The sequence below is a fragment of the Hoplias malabaricus genome, chromosome 15, assembly GCF_029633855.1.
Source record: "Hoplias malabaricus isolate fHopMal1 chromosome 15, fHopMal1.hap1, whole genome shotgun sequence".
NCBI lineage: Eukaryota > Metazoa > Chordata > Actinopteri > Characiformes > Erythrinidae > Hoplias > Hoplias malabaricus.
In genome coordinates this window covers 22,085,476-22,104,449 of record NC_089814.1, presented here as the reverse complement: position 1 = coordinate 22,104,449, position 18,974 = coordinate 22,085,476, and the positions used below count along the sequence as shown (strand labels likewise).

General features: G+C 38.8%; 1 protein-coding gene across 1 annotated transcript in view; it reads left to right on the top strand.

Annotated features, from left to right (window-relative positions):
• The first annotated feature begins 510 nt into the window (after positions 1-510).
• The window catches only part of chm (CHM Rab escort protein), a 56,915-nt gene continuing 38,451 nt past the window's right edge, over positions 511-18,974 (top strand). The window contains exons 1-4 of the mRNA XM_066645882.1: positions 511-627; positions 18,037-18,103; positions 18,558-18,630; positions 18,758-18,888. Of these exons, the coding sequence (XP_066501979.1) occupies positions 576-627; positions 18,037-18,103; positions 18,558-18,630; positions 18,758-18,888 (323 nt within the window). The 5' untranslated portion in view covers positions 511-575. The remainder of the gene's footprint in view (positions 628-18,036; positions 18,104-18,557; positions 18,631-18,757; positions 18,889-18,974) is intronic.

Below are 18,974 nucleotides of genomic sequence, written 5' to 3'. Positions count from 1 at the left end.
TTATTCTGCAAATTTTGATGTAATTATTTAAATATATTAACTTGTTATATTCTGAAATAGTATTTAGTTTATACCTCAGAATTTTGTGCTTTTATTCTTGAAATAGTCTGAATATATTTTCCTCAAAGAATTCTGACTTCATCCTCGAAATATTCAGATTTTTCTCCTAAAAATATACTGATTTAATTCTTAAAATATTCTGCTTTTGTTCTCCCAACATTCCTACTTTATTCTAGAAATACTTTTTACTTTTTTCTTAAAACATTCTGACATTTTTCTCGAAATATTCTTCTAGACCTATTTTAATATTTTTGCTTAAAACATTATTATTATTTGCTCTCAAAATATTCTGGATTCATTCTCCAAATATTCTTACTTAGACCTAATTTCCACACAGTATCCTGACTTTATTCTCGAAATAATCTAACATTTTCCTTCCAAATATTGCTATTTTTCCCTCAAAATGTACTGTTCTTTTAATGCAGTGTGTCTGTAACACGCCGCGGTTGAGTTGAGACTGGATCACTGCTCTGGGATCAGTCTGTTCGCGGTCACATGACAGTTGTTGAATCAAGATGGCTGCCGACAACCTTCCGTCCGAATTTGATGTGGTCATCCTCGGGACGGGTAAGAGCCTCTGTCTTTTTTCAGCTCATTATCTACGAGCACGTATGTTTATAGATGGATCTGTGTATTTATGGGCCCTCGGAATACTGCAGCAGCTACAAACAGATCTCCTGAGCTGTGTTCATGGACAGAAGCAGCTGCTGCAAGCTAACGTTGCCCAGAAGCTAACGACAGCCTTTTTGGAGAAATATTAAAATCATGTTCAGTTCAGCGCCATGTGTAAAATTACATCCAACTTATAAATGACAAGAAATACACTTTGGTGTGTCTTAATGTTTTAATTTTGCCTCTAGTCTAAATTAGATGGATGGACAGATTGCTGTGCCCAGTGATGTGGTTTGGTTTGTTATGGTTTCTGTGCATTTTACCGATGACAATGATGTACAGTCTTTTGTTCTAAAGGTTTTAAACAAATGTAGGGATTCTTACTGATCCAGGAATGTAACTTGATGAATAACACGTTTTAACGTTAATTTAATCCCTGAATCGTAAAGATTAAGTCCAAGATATTCTTTGCTGCTTGTGTCTGACTCCTGAATAATGCTTTGTACAGATTTGCTCAGTTTTCCTAGTAATTAAATGGGGTCATTTGTAGTGTTTTTGTGCCAAACTTTAGCAGTCTAATTTTCTCTGCTAACCACACTGTCTCTGTGTTTCCTGGGTTTTACAGACGTGTTGTCATATCTTAATATTATTCTACTTCTTAACCCTGGAAGGAAGAGGGCACGAAATATTAAGTTACATTCCTTATCATTTAGTTCAGGAAAAGCTTTATTGGGAACTTGGAGCACAAACATTACCCTTGCTCACTTTGTGATTAAGCCTGGTTTAGAAAAAAAATAAATGCATACACTGCTCTCTCTATTAGACACACCTACGGCTTTGGTCCATTTTGTAGAAGTAAAATCAGAGACAATGGCTGATCTGTTGCTGCACAGTTTATGTTGGTCATCCTCCAGTCCTTCGTAAGTTGACACAGGATGCTGTTGGCTTGATAATTTTGGTTGGTGGACTATCCTCACTCCAGCAATGACACACAGGTGTTTAAGAACTCCAGCAGCACTGATCCATTCATAACAGCACAGCATAGACACGCATATCACCAACACATTAGTGTTGCTGCAGCACTGAGCATGATGTACCAGCAAAATTATACCTTCTCTGTGGTTGTCTTCTGGAGTGAAAAGAGGCAAACTTTATACAGAGCAACAGATGGGCTCTGTATATACACAAAAATGCACATGCAAATGGCTTCTTCTTGTTTTTTAAATTTACTCACCCTGATTAGACCCAGGCTTTTCTGTTTTTACTGCTTCACAACATTGTTAATATTCTAACGTCACATGTGCGAACATATACAGGCCAGATCCTTATGACAGCACTGGAGCAAGCAAGAGATGAAGCTGCTCCCTAGTCCTGGGCACCTTGTCTCTAACTATATTGTGGCCGATGGGAGAAAAACAATGGGGGGTGGGGCGCCTACTGCTATTGTGTGTGAGTGACGTCTTCACATCATGAGTGATGGGGCATAAATGAATATCTGTGGCCCACTTCTGGTTCCTCTCATGCAAAACCACTAGAGCCAGCTGGTCCCTAGGCTGCCAGTGAGACGAGGACACGCACAACCTGGGCTATTTCTGCACCGTTCCATGTCAAGGTTGCTCAGACAAGCGTGTTTGTACCAGGTTCCCTAGTTACCCCGCCTTAATTTTTGGGGTCTGCATGCAGGTGCAAATGAGGGTATGGACAGAGAGCAGTTGCTAATCAATACGTTGGCCATCGTGACATCGGCTGGGCTCTTTGACAGTGTGAAGGGCAGCGTTTCTGTTGGTTGCACCCTGTTGGGTACAGTACATGCCCACATCTGATCTGCGAGTCTCAAGAGACATGATGCTCACTGCCTAATGTAAAACTGTTTCTAAATAGCTGTTTCTGGGGGTGTTTGTTTGCTGTTGATTACTCCAAGTCCCATGGAATTTACAAGAAATAGGCCAACTGAGTTTGTAATTTTGTTCTTGTTCTTTTGAGGGTTTTAGACAAAATAACAAAGATTTTAGAACCTATTTGCTAATTTACACTGTAAACATATTCCACTGTAAGACCATGGTGACTACAGTCAAATCAGTGTGTGTTTACACTTGCAATTTCCAAATGTAGTTAATTCATGCATCTATCTTCTGTAACTGCTTTAATCTTCAGGGTAGAGGCAGGTTCGGAGCCCACACAAAAGCATTGGATGCAAAGCAGGAACTCAGTTTCACATGCTCAACTAGTCACACACTCACCCACTCACTAACACACACACACACACACACACACACACACACACCCTGTAACTCTTACACTCACCTGTGGACAGTTTCACACAGCTAATCCACCTACCAATGTGTTTATGTACTGTAGGAGGAAACATTGTTCTCCTCCTCCTCCTCTTGTCTTTTCTACTCCTTTTTCTTCTTCTTCTCCTTCTTTGTTAGCCTATTATACCAAGGCTGCTTTACAATTTCAGAGGAGAAAAAAGTACACCCCTAGCCTGAAGTAATAGGTAGGGAAGTTAAAGTTTTCAGAGGAAAGTTGTAAGTAGGTAGAGAGATGCAAGGGTGAAGAAGGTAAGCCAGGCATACACTGTGAGAGTTTGACCTGTTTTTAAACCCGAATATGGTCATAGCCGACAGAATTTCAGAATCAGTTCAAATTTTAGCTTAATTTTTGCTGACATTTGATATGCAGTGTGAGGTGAGAAGCGACATCTAATGTATTGCCCAAATGAGCTCAAAGTGAGCATTCTGCTCTGTCTGGATATATTTCTGATATGTCAGAAATTTTGGTCATTGTCTTGTAGTGTGAGCAGATTTCTGGACATCACGGTCATCCTATTTTTTTGTGGAATTTCAGCGTGCAGCATGGCACAAGTTAGCAAAGATGTGCACTTTCTTAATATTTTTTGCTTCATAGGGCACTGTATTCTGTTGAACTGAGTGTTTGTATGTAAACAAATCTCTGCAGAGAGTCTGCTTTTCACCATCGGTGTGTGAGCACGTATGTTGCAACATGTAAGTCGGACTGATTACTTTCATACAACAAAAGTGCTACAAAGGGATCTTTGAGCAGTGCCATTGAAGAACCGCTTTTGTTTCCATAAAAGACTGTTTGTTTAAGAGATGTGTGAGTGTGAAGAAACTTTTAAAGGTCCAAAAATCCATAAATTGATCTTTACTCATGAAATGGTATTAGCAAAATGGTTTTTTATTGAACCAAGGTAGTTCTTCTATGGCAGGGCTAATTAATTAAAATTCATTAAGGTCCAGTTGGAGAGCATTTTGCCAAGCCAAGGTCTAAAACTTATTGTATAATTTGCATTATGATCAGTGCCATGTCCTGTACATTAAAATTGCCTTATGATTATTACATCATATTACATAGTTAACAAATGAATGTCAAGTGGATTTACACTTTCAGTTACATTTCAGGATATTTCAACATTTATTAATAATTATAAATAAACACTCTAAATAAAATTTTCTCATTTTCTCGAGTCATTTTCTCGTTTTAAATTAAATTCACAAATAAAAAAATGCATATTTTAAATTAAGTCCCTAATGACATTTGTAGTTGCAGATCGCTTTACTTGCTTTTCCATAACCAACAATCTGATTGGCTCATATTGCTGAATGGCAGGACTTTATCCGTTAACAGCAAGATGATTGGCTCTTTATGCTGAAGGCATTTATAATAATTTCCTTCTTATTAAAGTCTCTGGCTTTACCTCACAACACTTTTGTCCCAAAAGTGACCCAAAGAGCTGTTATCACATCCTTCGGGCTATTTTCGCTGGCCTCACGACTGTAGTGTCTGGAGCCCTGCCCTGTGTATCACTCAGTCGAGTCACAGTGCTCATCATAATGCACAAATCGGATTGGCTGAGTAGCCTTGTGTGATATCCGGAAACACGTTGTTTAATCTGGTAATATCCTGGCGCACTAAAGCTGAACTGTAATAACTAGAAGAGTCACACCACTTAAAAAAAACACTTCTTTTCAAAATTAAACAGCTCTTGGTCCGGACCTGGACCGTGGTCCGTCTATTCGTGACCCCTGTTCTATCTTTTCTATATCAATTATATTGATTATTTTCATTCTATTATGTCTCTACTGTGTATTCATGTACTGTCCCTTTAAAACCACGCTACCAAGCTGTAGTCACGTGATTCTGCCACATAGAAGCAACATACAGTTGCTGGTCATAAAATTAGAATATCATGAAAAAGTTGATTTATTTCAGTAATTCCATTCAAAAAGTGAAACTTGTTTTTTTATACACATTGATTACACACAGACTGATATATTTCAGGTGTTTTTCTTTTAATTTGATGATTATAACTGACAACTAATGAAAACCTCAAATTCAGTATCTCAGAAAATTTGAATATTGTGAAAAGGTTCAATATTGAAGACACCTGGTGCCAAACTCTAATCAGCAAATTAACTCAAAACACCTGCAAAGGCCCTTAAATGGTCTCTCAGTCTAGTTCTGTAGGCTCCACAATCATGGGGATAACTGCTGATTTGACAGTTGTCCAAAAGAAGACCATTGACCATTGACACAAGCAGGGCATTGCTAAAGAAGCTGGCTGTTCACAGAGCTCTGTGTCCAAGCACATTAATAGAACGGCGAAGGGAAGGTAAAGTTGTGGTAGAAAAAAGTGTACAAGCAAAAGGGATAACTGCACCCTTGAGAGGATTGTGAAACTAAACCCATTCAAAAATGTGGGGGAGATACACAAAGACTGGACTGCAGCTGGAGTCTGCTTCAAGAACCACCACACACAGACGTATGCAAAACATGGGTTTCAGCTGTCGCATTCCTTGTGTCAAGCCACTCTTGAACAAGAGACAGTGTCAGAAGAGTCTCGTCTGGGTTAAAGACAAAAAGGACTGGACTACTGCTGAGTGGTCCAAAGTTATGTTCTCTGATGAAAGTAAATCTTGCATTTCCTTTGGAAATCAAGGTCCCAGAGACTGGAGGAAGAGAGGAGAGGCACAGAATCTACGTTGCTTGAGGTCCAGTGTAAAGTTTCCACAGTCAGTGACAGTTTGGGGTGCTGTGTCTTCTGCTGGTGTTGATCCACTGTGTTTTCTGAGGTCCAAGGTCAACACAGCCGTCTACCAGGAAGTTTTAGATCACTTCCTGCTTCCTGCTGCTGACCAACGTTATGGAGATGCAGATTTCATTTTCCGAAGTGCCAAAGCTATCAGTACCTGGTTTAAGGACCATGGTATCCCTGTTCTTAATTGGCCACCAAACTCGCCTGACCTTAACACCATAGAAAACCTATGGGGTATTGTGAAGAGGAAGATGCAATACGCCAGACCCAAAAGTGCAGAAGAGCTGAAGGCCACTATCAGAGCAACCTGGGCTCTCAAAACCTGAGCAGTGCCACAGATCGACTCCAATCGACTCCATGCCACGCAGCATTGCTGCAGTAATTCAGGCAAAAGGAGCCCCAACTACATATTGAGTGCTGTACATGCTCATACTTTTCATGTTTCTAATTTTCAGTTGGCCTGCATTTCTAAAAATCCTTTTTTTTGTCTTGGTCTTAAATAATATTCTAATTTTCTGAGATACTGTATTTCATTACATGTCATTAGTTGTAAGTTTTAATCATCAAAATCATTATTAAAAGAAATAAACACTTGAAATAAAACAAAATATAGTCTGTGTGTAATGAATGAGTATAATATGCAAGTTTCACTTTTTGAATGGAATTAATGAAATAAACTTTTCATGATATTTTAATTTTATGACCAGCACCTGTATATGCCGGGTCTGACCAAGCGACTGGAGCAGCTAGTACGAAAGAAAATCACAGCGTCTGTGGTTTGGACGGGCTGTGTTTTGACTGTAATTAAGACGACAATGAACAAAAAGAAGTCAAATGCAAATGCTGAGAAAAAACAATTTCAGTGACCAAAACACAATCACACACCAAATATAAACAGTGCTCAGAAAAAAACAAGCTCCCAGCAACATTAGAAAAAATATCCCAGCTTTAATACCGCAGTATATTTAAAGTTACAAGCCTCGTCACCTGAACTATGAGAATCAAAAATCCAAAAAAAGAATCGTTCATTAATCGTAATCGTGGTAAAATGTACAATTAATCATGATATTGATTTGCGCTCATATCGCACAGCACTAGTGCATACAGTGTGAGCATATAAATTGCAGGCTTTGTCAGCTTTAAATGAGACTCCTAAACATAACTGCTGCTTCATTTAAGACAGAATGGAAAGTTCACATAAGAAGATGGAAACGGAGGACTTAGAAGTAGTGGTCGACCGATAGTGGTTTTTTAATGGCCGATGCTGATATTCAAAGAGCAGGGTGAGCGATTGGCGATATATTTATAATGCTGATATCATTTTTTTAAATTATTATTATTAATTTTTGGCGCTCCTCCAAGTGTGCGTTTACGCCTTGCGCCCAGTGATTCCAGGTAGGCTCCAGACCCACTGCGACCCTGAACTGGATAAGCGGTTTCAGAATAAATGAATGAATGAAGAATAATAAATTAGGTACAACATTGCTGAGCTAAAACAAGTGCACACAGTAGCACCCGGTCGTATCTCTTTATTTTTAGTCTCAATGAGCATTAATAATAGCTAATAATGAACATTAATGCATTATTAGCTTCAGCAAAGAAAAAAAAAATGGAGATTTGAGAATAACAAAGATGTATTGTCTCCACTTAATTAAAGTAATCCAAAAAAAACTAGAAAAACTTCTATGGATAAAAAAATTAATAAAACGTGTTTTAGTGCACAGCATCTTCTTGCTTCAGAGTGAACAGAAAAACAATGTTAAAGAATTGCACATGGTAGCAACAGTTTTGATTTAATCACATTCCTAGTTAAGAGCAGCAAGTTGTAATGCAGCAAAGATTTCTGTCTTCTTATACATGGCCCCACTCTCACTGAAAGTTTTCACAGCATCTCACTAACCTCCAAGTTGGTTTACATGCAGAGGGAGTACACACACACACACACACGGGGCACACTATGTAACGTTGGTTTCCCCAAAGTGCTGTTGGCAAGCTGGTAATGTTAAAGCTAGTTTTCTGACTGTAAACGTAAGACAACAAGCGAAATCTCCCAATAGCAAATGCACATGAAATTCACATCAATCACTTAAGTTAGCAGACTGTTGAGTTGAGACTAGAACAATAGATTTTTAAGCTCTTTAAGCTTGCTAGCTAGTTTAGTTAGTGGGAATTAAATTCTGCGTTCTCTCAGGAAACATTATCTCCAGGCACGTTTTTATATCACCCACTAACGTCTGCAGGTAGAATGGTGAAATGGACACAAGGGGGAGCTCTAACATCCCTCCAAAGCAACCTGACTGACAGGGCTTCCTGTGGCTGTGCCTGAAAGCATTTTTAGATAACCAGGCTCGCGAGCGAAGGTGTCATCCAATGTCAATTATCTTAAAATGGCATTAATCGGCCAACCGATCAATCGATCGACCACTACTAAGAAGCCAACTTCTGATTTTGGAATTCGTACACCAGACTAGCTGAATATCGTTTTGCTCCAGTATGTGTTTCCCTGCCATCTTCAATTTTGATTCTATTAGGTTTTTAAAGACAGAAGTCTTCTAACCACCCCCCCCCCCCCCCATTCTCTTCTCTTTAGGAGTACAAGCAGGAAAGCACCAGAAATTCAGCAGCAGGTTACTATCTGAAAGAGCTTCATGTTGGCAGACTTCAAGAGATTTAAAATTTGTGTTTTGAGTTATTAAAAAGAAAATAGCAGCACAAGGCTGAAAGGAATTCCTCTGATGCTGTACAACTATCTCCTTGTACATGTCAGATGGAGCAGTACAATTGCTGGAGAGGCTGATTAATTTCAATTATGTCAATTGACATGAATTTTGTTGCTGTTTAAACAGAAAATATGTAATTAGGTGTACAAAGAATAAAATTTTTTAATAACAAAACTAAATAAATAAAATTAAACTAGAGGACAGCTAAAGTAAATATGTGATTTAAGGAGCTTTATAAAAATAAAGATGCTTTCCATATGTCTTTTGGGAGGGAGTTTGGGGAGGAATATGATGATAGCAGTCTCAACCCTTCGTATATATTGCCTCCTCACTCCAGTAGAATCAGTAAATTACATAAGTATGCACGGTTCAGTTTTTGACATTTTTAGTTGTTGTGGCTATATACTGTAATTTGTCCTCTGCTGCCTCATTGAATTCTGCATGTTGTTACCTCCAGGTATTGTCATTTAGGTTCATGTTGTATATGTGCCTGGCCTTGTTTTCAAAATTGCTGTTTGCTCTATGCTTAATATGGCAATAATTCCGTCAGGTGACATAATGTAAAAATTTATTGAATTAGGGCTAAATTTGGTTACTTGAAGCAAAGACTCCAGCAGAACACAAACCCAATTAGACATATGCAATTCAAAGGCTTCCATTTTGTTGCAAGTGAGTAGATTGGGTTATGTACTATATTTCTTGGTTTAGGGATATGCATTTCAAATAATTATTCTGTTCTACAGATGAGGGGAAAAAAAACTGTGTGCAGTGGCTGCAAAACTTGCAACTGTAGCAGAAAAACACAGTTTAGATACAGACTCAGGAAAGCAGAAGGGCACTATTCAGACTTAGGGTCTCCAATCCTGTAAAGATTGGTGGTTGCAGTTTCACTCTGTAGTAATAGAAGTGATTGAATCTAAGGTGGGTAACACTGTCAATGTGTGTTGTATCCCACAGAAAAATCTCCTGCTGCGAGCAATGTATCCATCCATCCATCCATTATCTGTAACCGCTTATCCAATTTTAGGGTCGCGGGGGGTCCAGAGCCTACCTGGAATCATCGGGCGCAAGGCGGGAATACACCCTGGAGGGGACGCCAGTCCTTCACAGGGCAACACAGACACATTCACTCACACACACACACACCTACGGACACTTTCGAGTCGCCAATCCACCTGCAACGTGTGTTTTTGGACTGTGGGAGGAAACCGGAGCACCCGGAGGAAACCCACGCGGACACGGGGAGAACACACCAACTCCTCACAGACAGTCACCTGGAGCGGGAATCGAACCCACAACCTCCAGGCCCCTGGAGCTGTGTGACTGCGACACTACCTGCTGCGCCACCGTGCCGCCCTACCAGAGCAAACCCACACGGAGAGAACACACCAACTCCTCACAGACAGTCACCCGGAGTGGGAATCGAACCCACGACCTCCAGGTCCCTGGAGCTGTGTTCCTATGGGAAACCATATCATATTTAAACAAATGCTGTATGAAAAACTGAATATCAAATCACTTAGTAAAACACAGAGTTCACCAATGGCTTGCCAGCTGCTAGTTGTGTCATTCTGAGCTCTTAAAAGCTAAGCACCAGCTATGGGAAAGTGTCAAACAAGTAAATACAGTGGAATTTGAGTTCCTAACTTGTGTTTATTGATAGTCAGATAACATGTTATTTCTTACTATTTCAAGGAATAAGGTTTAAAAGACCGTTGGGCCCCCCCTCCAAATGGTGTTCAGAAACTCTAATAGGCGTCTTGCCTGTGACGTAGATGGTGGACAACAACTCTAGAAGTCGCACTAAATTTAATGCCAAATGACGAAAAGGTGTGTTGTTTTTGGCTGCAATGTACACTGGGACATCTGTGCACAAATGGCCCAAAGATCCCAAAATATTCAGAAAATAGACTAAATTTTTCAACTTTAAACAGGCACTTTGGAAAGGACCATCCGCTCACGTTATCTGTAGCTCATTTCACTGGCGCTTTTCCAACAATATGGACATGTAAGGAAACCAGAGAAAGGTGTTCAAGAGCCTCTGTATACATGCAGGTAAACAGGGTAAGTAGCTTGACTTAACTAAACTCGATGGCTCAGATTATACTAGGTTTCGGATGCTAGCTAGTTGCATTACGGAGGTTTATAGTGTCGGGTGTATTTGAGTTCAACTTCAGATGTGTGGTGATCACATTTACAACAATAACGGTACCTCTAAATTTTAGTTTAGCTTATTGCTAGGCTATTCTCTAGTTAGATACTGTTTACGTGTAGGATGAACTGATTTTGTGTGTCTGGTATGATAGAAATCTCAGGACCAACTAATATCATGGTCTGTTTCCTTACATTGCAGGCTCTTTCAAGAGAGTCACAGCCCAAAACAGTTTGCACAGCAGTAGATTCTACTTTAGAGAGTATGGACACTGCTGTATCTGTGGAAGATGCTGGGTGTGAGGGATTTAACGCTACTAAATGGTTTATTTTTGTTGTTCTGATACCCACTCACCCCACACTCTCACTTCAGATTCATCTTCTTCATCAAACTCAGAAATATCATCGGAATCTGAAGAACCAGCACTAGAAAATTCACAGTCAAAGTCAGTCATAACTGTGTTTTACCGCGGCGTTGTTCGGCTGTTGTCCACCAGTTATGTCACGGTTGCGTTCAAGAATTTCCGTAGTGAGCTTGGGTTTTCCCGTCAATTTAATAAAATTGTCAGTTTTAAAGCAAATTAAGCATGCTATTTTCATTTTAATACATACTTATATATGTCAGTAACTAAAATAATGTGAATTATTCATTGAGGTTTATTAAGTGGTGCTTAGCCTTTAAGAATTTCTTATGGAGAGCTTGTGGTCTGTAGCTTATTTTGTAACGCAGCATGTTTTCTGTATATCAGCAATAACTGTAAAGCTTATTTTTCTTGCTAATTGCTTTTGTAAACTGATTTGGATTAATAAGATGCTTATTTATAAGTGGAAATTTTACATTGTTTTAATAGCATGAAAAATGCTTACATTTTACATTTAAATGTGGACTAATATATTAGTGCATTGAAATGTGAAGTCATGATTTTATGATACAATATTACAACAGTTTGGCCTTGAGTTTGCAATTAACCCATCCACATTTCTCTCTCTCTCTCTCTCTCTCTCTCTCTCTCTCTCTCTCTCTCTCTCTCTCTCTCTCTCTCTCTCTCTCTCTCTCTCTCTCTGTCTCATATACATACATTCACACACAGAAAGTAGTGATTAGGGGCAGTAAACACACACTGGGAGCATTTTAGGACTTGGGTACCTTGCTCAAAGGCACTTCAGACATGGATGTTCCTGGCAGTAAGAAAGTAACCAGCAACAGATTGCCATCTATAATAATAGAACCCCAAATGCTCCTGTATGGTCAGTGTAGCTGCCAATAAAATGGACAATGAGTTTAGGTGCAAGTTAAGCGTGGGTTTCCGCCACTTCTTGCCAGTGTGTGTGAGTGTGGATTGAATGTTGAGTGTTGATTGTAATGCTTCCTTGGGTTTCTAGTAGGGATGCACCGATCAGATACTAGCATTGGATATCGGTCCCGATATTAACAAATTGAGCTGGATCGGGTATCTGATAAATAGGCCGATCCATGTGACCGATATTTTGAATTGCACTAAAAGTCTTTGTCAGTGCCAGATCAGAGCATGTTGGTGTCTGTCTGGTGACTGCCGCTTCTGCCCTTGTCCCACTTGTGTTTTGTTTGTTGTTCAGTTGTTGTGTTTAATTAATGGCTGTCTGTCTGTGTGGGGACCTGAGTGGACTGGTTTCTCCTTTGCTGCCCGGGTGGTTAGCTGTTTGCTATGTCTGATACTAACAGCTGGCCTGCTGACCTAAGGAGTCCAAGTCCATCACTATTCTTTGGTAACTTCCTGCCTGTGTTTGCCATTTCTCTCGGCTGGAACTGTAGATTGGAAGAACCTGTTGTCATTGTCTGCGCTTCATGTTCTGCTCTTACTGTTGTTGGCTGTGGCTGATGTTAACTGAGGGAGTTTGTTATGTTTTGCCACTGCTTTGCGGATAGCCGTTTGCTAACACCAGAGCTAACTGCTGCTGATTCAGCCGAGGAGCTTGTCCAGGTACAGGTGTTCGGCTGTGGGATGGTTTTCTGCAACTGCTCCTGGTGGTGGCTGGGGGAGCACATCCTGTATATCCACTGACTGCAGCTATGGACCCAGAGGCTCTGCAGCTGTGTCCACCTGATGGTCTGTTTATACCTACCGACGTGGTCAAACTGTTACTATTTACAATGACAGTTGATCTTGGGACACATTTAACCCCTGTGGCTCGGTGCTGCACACTGGACGCTATTCACTTTCATTTTATTTTATTTTTTTGTCCTCTTTGTGTTGCTATGTCTTATGATGTTCTTTGTACTGTGTATTATTATTGTAAGCACTTTGGGTTTCTGAAAAGCACTATATAAATGTATTATTATTGTTATTTATTGTTTGTATCCATTTTTTGCTGATACATTATATATATTTTAATCTATTTTAAGAAGTTTGACCCTGCTGTGCCAAGGTCCTGCACAACTGTTAATTTCATTGACAAATAAATAGCATTTCAGTATATTTGTGTTAATTTGTCATATTTTGTTACTAATGTTTAAGTCAGTCCTTATGCCTTAAGTCTCTCCCACAAGGTGAGGTATACGGTATATTAACCCTTTGGGGTCTAAGGACATTTTCTCAATTTTCAGAAATTCATCTTTAAAGTACTTGTATTATAATATATTGCCCACACGTTTTATATGAAAATGTTCAGAACAATCTCAGCTCTCTCGTTAAGAGGCCCATGTGACCTAGAACATTTTATGAAGAGATAATCTGTCTCTAACCATGGAAAAACTTAAATTTTTATCTTTATATTTCTTATAAAACATCCCTTTACTCATATGGATGAATTGTTTTGGTGACTGAAATAGTTTTATCAGAGTCTTAAAAACAAGAGAATCCACCAGTTAGACACAGCGAGAGGCAGAGCAGGCGTGTCTCAAGCTTATACATAGGCTCGTCACTCTTGTTTTCTAATTTCATCCTTCTGACTGAGTTACACAGTTTAGAGGTTAAAATCTTACCCTACGAAATGGGGTGACACATCAAGAGCCTGATTCATCATTAGAACACAAAAAGACCAGTGTTACATTCCCAGGATATTAGGGTTGCTTTTATGGTAGTGCTCTACTGCTGGTCTTTAGGTAAATTTAAGGCATCATAAGCTATTATCACCTACAACTATTCTGTGATTATAAACTTGAATTCAGCTGAAACTTTCCAACTCGGTTTACCCAGTGCATCAGACTAGTTTGCAGTGCACAAATTAAGTGTGCATTTCATGGCATAATAAAATAGAAACCATTCTCAAGTAGAGTGCTGGTTGGGCTGATACAGACATTTTGTTTTGTTGGATAGCTTGTTTACAGGCCTTGCGAGGCTGATCCTGATGGTTTCAGTGTCTGAAGGAGAGAAACAACATGCAGTATTTAGCAGGTCCAGACAACAAAGGCTGTTTATAGTAGAAAGCTTTTATCACTGGGCTGTAGAATGACAGTAGTGACTAAGAAGCACAATTACACTTTCCCTGAGCTGTACTCTCACTTACTAGTAATAAAGCTGCAATGACAAAAATAAGCCAACCGTTTCACTAGGCCATGCTCTGTAGTCAGGTTAATGTAACTATTCATCTTAGACAGACCTCTGGTGTCTATGGGTTAAATATCCTCTATTAGCAACCACATTATTATGGAATATGTTCATAGGCAGCACTTACTGTGCTCTTTTTCGGGGGCTTGATCTTTGATGGTCTCTTAAGCATTAATAAAGAATTGCTTGCTAGACATTGAAGACTGGCTTTCACATGCCTCTCTTTAAGATAAGCCTGGAAGTTCATGCGTCTAGATGGTTTTCATCAATTGTTAAGCAAGTGTGATTTGGGCTGAACCATGAAGAGATGTTGAATCGATTGTGCTACTTCTTGACCATTATTTCATTTGAGGCTCTTCTGCAGCTGACCCCGGCCACCCACAAATCTAAGGAAAGGAATAAAACAGACTGCTGACTGTGTGTGAGAGAGAGATGGATAGAGGGATGGGTGACAAAGAGGAGGAATGAGGAAAGTGGCTTCCCAGGCTTCTCTCTTTTTCTCCTTCTCTCTTTCTTCTATTCTTTCTCGCTTTCCTTCAGCCCTGACTATAAATAAAACACAAAATGACTTTCAAGGTGCAGGGATAGAATCCATTTTGGAATGTTCTCTGAAATGAAGAGTGATTTATGATTTCATACAATTCCCACTGAAAGCATTTCAGGCTTTGCTCAGTCATCAACGTCCTGCCGGCCCCAATCTATTATTTATCGCCGAGCATGTCTATGTGGCACCAGTGCTTTATGGCAGGTAATGTTTGTCTTTAGCAAACATGATGTGGAAAAATCGATATTGGAGAGGATAAATGGCATTAAAAGATGGCGGCAAGAGGTTATTTACACTTTTAAAAAACATCTTTACAATTGTCTCAGCAGAGAGAAGCAAGCTGGACTATTGCCTTTCCACAAAGTATTCCCCCCCAAAACCTTTCCATCTGAAAGTGCTAATAAACTTTTTGTTTTACTTACAATAGTGCAATATAAGTTTCCAATGGTTTGGTTCACCAACTTGTGTGTGTGTGTGTATATATATATATATATATTATTATTATTATTATTTATTTATTTTTTTTAATTTAACAGATACATAAGACAATAACAGATATAGTAAAAGATATATAAGGTCAGGAAAAACCTGTGTTTATTAGCATTTGCAGAATGAGGCCTGGCATGGTCTTGCTGAAATAACCATGGACTTCCTGGGAAAAGACCAAAATGCCTTGATGACACTATCTTTCTAAAATCCCAATATACACCTCTGCTTCATTGAAAACTTAAAACACGGTCAGTTGACCCTGTTTGTTGGCACTGATGTTTCTCAATACCATGACAGATTTTGGATTTTGCATGTTTTTACTGATAACACTCAGATGGTCATTTTCATCTTTGGCATGGAGAAAACAGCACACACAGCACATGATTTTATCGTCTTTCTGACCATCTGAGACAAGCTCTAGGCATTTCTACATTGAATGGATGCATGGCTTTGTTCTTGTATAATAGTGTTTCAGTTTCTGTTTCTTTATGCAGAGGTGCACTTTTATGAGACAAGTTGTCCATAATACTCCCAAGTGGCTATATTTAGCACATTAGCACAACTGTTTCACATGCAGTGCCGTCACAGAACTTGAAGGTCATGTTTATTCCACAATGGTGGAGATTTCCTCTGATTCTGTAATCATTAATAATAGAATATGTGGTAATAAATGACACAAAGCACTTCCTCAGACCATGAAAATATATGCCATACTTTTAAATGAAAAGAGAGAAAATATACAAAAATTTGAATAGATAATTTTTTGTTTCAATATTCCGATTAATAATTCATTTGTGAAACTGCCGTTCCTATTTAATTTGTTTATTAAAGGAACAATCTGTTTAGTGTACTTGTTCATAAATTTTCTGGGGTGTGTGATCATAGATTAAAAAAACAGGCTAAGTTGAAGCACTGGCATCCCTGCTCTTTGAGAAGTGCCCAGTTTGGAGCTCTACTGTAATTTCATCTCACTCTCTGTCCAATCACATTTATAATCCCAACCCACAGGGTTATCAGATCTACAAACAGCGTTTTGCAGCTATTAAATGAACGAGTGAACAGAGATAATGTTAGATATTACCAGCCCTAAAAAGACTCTGTGCCCTTCTTAAAATCTCCCTGACCAGAGAGTAAAACGAGAGGAAAGATAGAGTTAGATTAGATGCAGCAAACCTACCAAGACAGATCCAGTGTTGGCAAATTTTTTTTGAACAGGTGACATGATGTACACTTTGCTGTGTGTTTTAAACAAGTAAAATTGGAAATAATTGTTTAAAAACAAGTTATGTTTATAAACCCTAGCGTTATCTTTTGCTTCACGTAGCTGTCTGTTGAAGGTGAAAAGGATTCAACTAAGTTTCTTAAACAGAGCCATTTAAGGTGGAAAGCTTGAATCCAAAAAGTGTGTATAAGCAAAGATCTGCCTCCTAAAACAACATCTATGGTGGAAGGGAAATCTGTAATTAACCTCGTCTATTTGACTTGTAATTACTGGGAAAATGATGGCCACTCGCTCATGATTCGTATTGGCCTTTCTCTAGTGTAGATCGAAGTTTTACAGAAATTATGAGCAGTTTTCTATGTAAATATGTTGAGTATGCCACTTTATAGCTAATACACTCAAGTTTTTAAACTTGTCTCTTGCTTGTTTGTGTGTTTTCTTCTGGCAACCTGGTCGAGCTTCGTGTCTTGAGATTATAGGAAGGAGGCAGACAGATCTCTCCACTCTTTTGAAAATGTATTGTTGTTCTTAGTATAAACGATTGGTGTCAGTATTACAGATTGCTCCTTTAACACAGAGCATTTAAACACTGCAAAAAATGCCTCAAAGTTTTTCTTCAACCATTTTTCTTGTCAATAAGACCAACTTAAAGAACTGGATTACAGGAATTGTTTGTTCATAAATAGAACATAAGCGTTCGGTATTCCTAAAAAAAGCAAGATTAGTCCTCTAATTATGGTGGTCAGTAATGTTTTTAAATCTATTTTGGCAACTATTAATAATAGGAGTCAAAATCAAACCACAACTCAAAAACACACATCCCAGATGTGATGGTTCAGCCCAGTGTGAAATGGTCAGTGTCTGGCAGGCTATAACCTGCTGGTGTAGGATTCTCCATCAGTTAAATGGCCAGGGCCAAGGAAGATGCGGTGAGCTGCTAGGTCTGCTTGGAATAAATCACTTTTCCATTGTGTGTGTGAGAGGGAACAGTGCAAGGCCAGATGAGGGAGAAGAAAGATGGAGGGACAGGCACACTTCAGCAACTTAATGGAGTTGTTTTCAACTCTAGCTCTGCTTGGCCTTTCTTTCCTGGTCCCCACACATTTTGTGTACCTTTTTGATAACACTTTTTACTGTGTGTAAACCAGGACATTGGCTGATTTGCTGATCTAATACATCAAATTCAGCTTCTTTAACAGCTAAACATTCTGTATAGACCAAAATGTGCAATAGCCTACATTCGATCTTTAGGAATGAGATTTAGATTAACTGGTTTAGCAGGTTATAAAACCATAAGAAAAAAATATAATTTTATATATATTGTTTATGTGACCATTCTTTAAATGACTGACTTCATCTTCATCATAATACCATTACTCTGTGCTTCCATATGCTCTATTACAGTTATCCGCTGGCCATTGCTACAGCAGTAGTTTTGAATGGAACTCGGTTGGGCACTAATAGTTTTTATGATTGTGGAAGTATAATTGTGAGAGCACTGGCCTGCCTCGTGCTGGCAACTTGATGTTGAAACGTGAGGCAATTCACAAATTGAATGGAGCACTTCATTTGGAAAGAGGTCAGAGAGGAGAGTGCGCTGGAGGATTTAATGGCTGTCTATGACAATGCAAGCTGTCTCTGTTCATTCCCAGGCCTCACAGAGTCTGTCATTGCCGCTGCCTGCTCAAGAGTTGGACAGAGGGTCCTGCACTTGGATAGGTAAGGTAGCAATACATACTGGAATTAGGCTAGATAATGTCAGTATTAATAATATCAATGTTCTCTTCCGATTTTAATGCATAAGTACTTTTTAATTAGTTTAATTTGTTTTATTAGTTTAATTTGTTTTTTAATTTGAGGAAATGTGAATACATTTTCAGTAGAGAAATGCCTTGTTTAATGTAAGGTATTTATATTAAACCTGTAATTTGACTAACAACTGTCCATGCTTTTGCCTAAGCCTGTAAATAGCCAAAGTGTTAATGAGCTGTTTGAAACGTATAACTTGTTTTTCAGGTACTCTTCCTGTTACAGTACTGATTCTGTTTTCTATTTCTGTCAGTGCATCACTGGTGTACACTCAGTGTTCAGCTTTACTGAAGATCAGTGCAGATTGTTTTTTTTTTGTGTTGTTTTTTTTTTTTTTTTAAACAAGATCTCTTTTCCATTAAAGGAGAAACTACTATGCTGGAAACTGGGCTAGCTTCACTTTCAATGGCCTGCTGTCATGGATAGATGAGTACAAGGTTCTTACTTACATAATGTACAGACTTGGTGTGCACAAAATATAGTTTTATATTTTATATTAGCTTCATATTTTAAAACACCTTAACCCAAACTGCTAAAAGTGTTTGTGTTGGCATGTTTCAACAGAGACAACAGGAGATATCTAACACAGACTTGGAGCAGGAATGGAGAGATAAGATTGGGGAAGGAGAAGAAGTGCTGTTACTCAGCCCTGTAGACTTCTCAATTTCTAATCTGGAAGTATTCTCTTATGCCAGGTATAGATTTCCCAATTCTTTTTCTCAATGACACTGTTGCTTTATGATTACCTTTAGTATGTACATCATCTGCCTTTGGAGAATGG